At 40.6% G+C, this 4,142-nt stretch overlaps 1 protein-coding gene across 1 annotated transcript; it reads right to left on the bottom strand.

Annotated features, from left to right (window-relative positions):
- Positions 1–1,532: 1,532 nt before the first annotated feature.
- On the bottom strand, positions 1,533–3,929 carry LOC114476697 (forkhead box protein G1-like). The gene has a single exon (XM_028468549.1). It carries the CDS (start codon positions 3,795–3,797, stop codon positions 2,748–2,750), a length of 1,050 nt encoding a protein of 349 aa, XP_028324350.1. The 5' UTR covers positions 3,798–3,929; the 3' UTR covers positions 1,533–2,747.
- Between the last annotated feature and the right edge of the window lie 213 nt (positions 3,930–4,142).

Below are 4,142 nucleotides of genomic sequence, written 5' to 3'. Positions count from 1 at the left end.
ACGTTTTAAATATATAAATAATGTATCTAATAACTGATTTTATCTGTGTGCTGTGAGATAATTAAATAATGAATATTTATAAAGTTATAATTAACGACTTTTAATTAAACGAAAATTTAAAAATACATTAAATTATCAAAACTAAAAAATGTGAATAGATTAAATATATAAAAGCTTGTATAACCTCGAGGTGTAAAAAATTCCAAACTTTAAACTAAAAACATTAAAAAGGGAAACTTTTTGAACTCTCACAAAGTAGAAACAATAAAACAATATTAGGGGAGTCCAAAATATAAAGAAATAAAATAAAAACTGAAATAAAAATGTTTTTATGGATTCAATTAAACCATCACACACTGCACAAAGTATTTGACGTGTAAACGTTTTCTTTTCTTTTGTTTTTTGTCTTTCTTAAAACATGTTTGATAGTTATTTATCATCTGTGAATATATCACATATTTTTAGTTTCTAGGTTTTTCTTTTTAATTGTCGTTTTAAGCTGAAATAAACTAAACTAAAACATGAGAATCAAAATATAAGCAGAAAAACTAAACTTTAAACTTTGGTTTTTTCTGCTTTAAAGAACAAATACAAAGAATCCGTTTTTTAAAAAACAAAGAGCTCCGAGAGATTATTTAAACCTAAAAATAAAATTAATTCGATACGTTTTGGGTTTAAAAAATTAAAACTGACACAAAACATTTAACATTGGCTCACAGCTAAAAAACTAATCCTTCAGTTTAATAATTTAAATTTACGTTTTGTGAACATTTTGCTTTTCAGATATAATTCCGTCTTCTGCAGGAAAATAAATATTGTATTAGTTGAATAACGAACCACTTAAAAACTCTTATTTTGGAATTCAGGTTAACTTCAAAATAAAATATAAATTGTTTAAGAAAGAAATAAAACAAAATGACTAAAAAGCAAATTAACAGTGACCTTAACTGTCCAAATTCCTCTGAAACCTAAAAATTAAGTTTAAAAAAGACGGAACAGGAATGATGATATTAATGTTTAATAATTATTAATATCATGCAAATCAGCAATTAAAATATAGCTGAAATATGAAAGAATTGTCCTGAAAAATGTCCCAAAGAGCCCAGAAAACCAAAATAACAGAGAAAAAAAAACCCCTAAATTTACAAGTTTTTAGGACCAAAGAAAGGTGACATTTCAAAATACAAAATTCCCGTCCTTCAGACTCCAAACAATTGGAAGAAAAACCAAAGAAAGCAGTTGTTTTTAATAATGAAATATTTATTTGTTCAGACCTTACAGAAGAGCCAGGTGTCAAACTCCAGCTCTGTTTGCTCAAGTTTAAATTATCCGAGACAAAAACAAACGAAACGAAACCAGAAATAAAAAGTGCAAAATGACGTAAAAATCTAACGTTTTTACAAACGCAGGAGGAAATAAAAAAGAATAAATCATCAGCGGCTCCTTTTTCATTAACATTAATTTATTTTATTATTATTATTATTATTATTATTATTATTATTATTATTATTATTATTATTATTATCCCATAATATCTATAATATAAATTAAATTATCACATTTCTGTGTGTTTACAGTCAGCAGAAAATCATGACCAGGGCAGATATTTAATTATTCATTCTTTACAAAACATTTTAAATAAAACAATCTCACTTTAATTTTTATTTTTAAATCAACTTTTTTTATTTGGCTGCTGATTGAAAATCATTGTTTGCTTGTTGTGACGTCTGATTCACAAAACTCACATTGTCACTAAATATTCAGATTTAATGCAGAGTTCAGGAGATTTCAATATTTCGAATCATTTTGTGGCAGAAATAAAATAATAAACATGTTACATTATATGTAAAAACATACAAAAAAAATGTTTCGGCTGCTGAAATGAAAGGCTTGAAAGGATTAAACAAAACACTACTGCAAATAAATTACACACGCTTTAAAAAAGAAATGAAGAAATTATTTTAAATATATATTAAAATGAGTTTAATTAAACATAAACACACGCGCGCACACACAGTTAACTGTCCTCTGTCTGAGAACATCAACATTATTAATTTATTATTACAGAGATAGAAAAAAAACATCCGCTCTACATAAACATACATTACTGGTGTGTGTTTATTTATGCAAAATTACAAATGAATAAAAAAGAATACGTCTTTTTAATGATTGTCAATTTCTCTGTTTCTTATGCCCGCGGAGGTTTGACGTGAGGCCTATAGCGCACGCGCGCACACACACACACACACGCACACACACACACACACACACACACACACACACACACAAACACACACACAAACACACACACACACACACAAAATTTGCATATATTTTTAGGAATCTTTTTTTGCTAAAACGATGATATTTCCATGAATTCGTCCATTTATTTGTTTATTTTGTCGTGGGAATGGAAGCCCTCGCTACTCAGTGTGTGCGTGTGCGTGTGCGTGTCGGGAGGTCGAACCTGAGCTCGTGGAGGATATGATTGTTTGTTTTTTTTCCTGATGACGTAAGGCTCTTTTGTTTATAAACATTTCTTCTTCTTCTTCTAAAAATCCAAAGCCAACATAAAGAATCCCCCCATCACCATGGAAACACTGGGACAGGTTTAAACTTTAAATATGTGTAGAATAAATAAAGATAAATAAGGAGTTGGAGCTGTACAGAGTACAGATATAAATACTTTCGTTACCTTTGGCTTATAGTTACAGCTGTACACTGTCCCTTTGTGTCCGATAATGGGCTCAGTTGAGGAAGGAGGTGGGGGTCACCCTCTTTTGGTGGCTGAGCACCCCGGGGAACCCCGCGGACCCCCCCGGGGAGAAGCTGCTGTTTCTGAGGGAGTCAAAGCCCGCTGCGCCCTGCGGGAGGTGCGGGGGCGGAGGGTGCGCGCCCCCCGGAGTGGAGTGTCCGCTCCCTGAGACGAAGTACCCGGTCTGACCGGACAGCAGCCCCACCCCCACCGGGGACGGGGTCATCCCGTACGTGTTCGTGAGGATGGAGCGGCTCAGCTCTCCGTTGCTCAGCGGCTCCACGGCGGGCAGCAGCGGCCCGTAGCCGGGCCCGGGCCCCTGGTTGAGGAACCCGGGTGAGGTGGTGTTGTAGTGCGGGTGGTGGTGGTGGTGGTGCAGGGACAGGAAGGGGGAGATCTGCCAGTACAGGGGGTTGTTGCTCCGCTCACTGATGCCCAGCCCCAGGGGCGAGAAGCGCAGCCCCCGCTTCATGGCCAGTTTCCCCCGGGACGTGGCGGAGCGCCGCCGCAGCTTCCCGGTGGTCCCTCCGATGAACACGTCGTCGCTGCTGGGGTCCAGCATCCAGTAGTTGCCCTTTCCCGGGTCGTCGTAGTGACGCGGGACCTTAACGAAGCACTTATTGAGGCTGAGGTTGTGTCTGATGGAGTTCTGCCAGCCCTGCTTGTGCTCCCGGTAGTACGGGAAGTTCTTCATGATGAACTCGTAGATGCCGTTTAACGTGAGCCGCTTCTCCGGGCTCTGACGGATCGCCATCATGATCAGCGCGTTGTAGCTGAACGGGGGCTTGTCGTATTTCCCGGTCTTTCCTCCGGTAATGTCCTGCTCCGGGGGGGGCTTGTCCTCCTCCTCCTCCCCCCCAGCTCCCTCCGCGCACCCTTTGTCCGGGTCCAGGACGTCCGGTGTGTCCGGGGACTTTTCCGAGTCGGAGCCCGGGGAGGGCAGCCCGGAGTCCGGCCGCTCGCACTTGGAGGGCAGCAGGAGGCTCTTGATGCTGAAGGAGGAAGACCGGTGCACGGTCGGGGGCTCCTTAACGTCCTCCATGGCCCAGAAAAAAATAGTAAACAAAAACAAACAACACCCGAAAGCTCCGCGCGCGTCCGCCTCCGTTCACTGGTTAGAACCGACAGAGGCGGAGAGAGGAGAGAGAGGAGGCTCAGGATGGATGGATGGATGGATGGATGGAGAGAGGAGGGGGCAGTGTGGAGAAATTAGTCATTAAGGCGGCGGAGGAGGAGGAGGAGCCTCCGCGCAAATCCTCTCCAAAACACCGCAGCTTTACGCGCTTTTACGCACACGCACCGACACCCAAAAAACCCCGCGTGTACCTGCACCGTGCATCTACGCGCGCGCACAAGATCCCCAACCCCGTGTCCTGCCCCCTCAAAC

This window comes from Gouania willdenowi, chromosome 15 (genome assembly GCF_900634775.1).
Source record: "Gouania willdenowi chromosome 15, fGouWil2.1, whole genome shotgun sequence".
Taxonomy (NCBI): Eukaryota; Metazoa; Chordata; class Actinopteri; order Blenniiformes; family Gobiesocidae; genus Gouania; species Gouania willdenowi.
Note: the sequence above shows the minus strand (reverse complement) of the source record. Positions and strands in the feature narration are given on the sequence as shown.

Coding starts and splice junctions, on each gene's coding strand:
- LOC114476697 (XM_028468549.1), bottom strand. CDS start 3,797: ATGGAGGACGTTAAGGAGCCCCCGACCGTGCACCGGTCTTCCTCCTTC.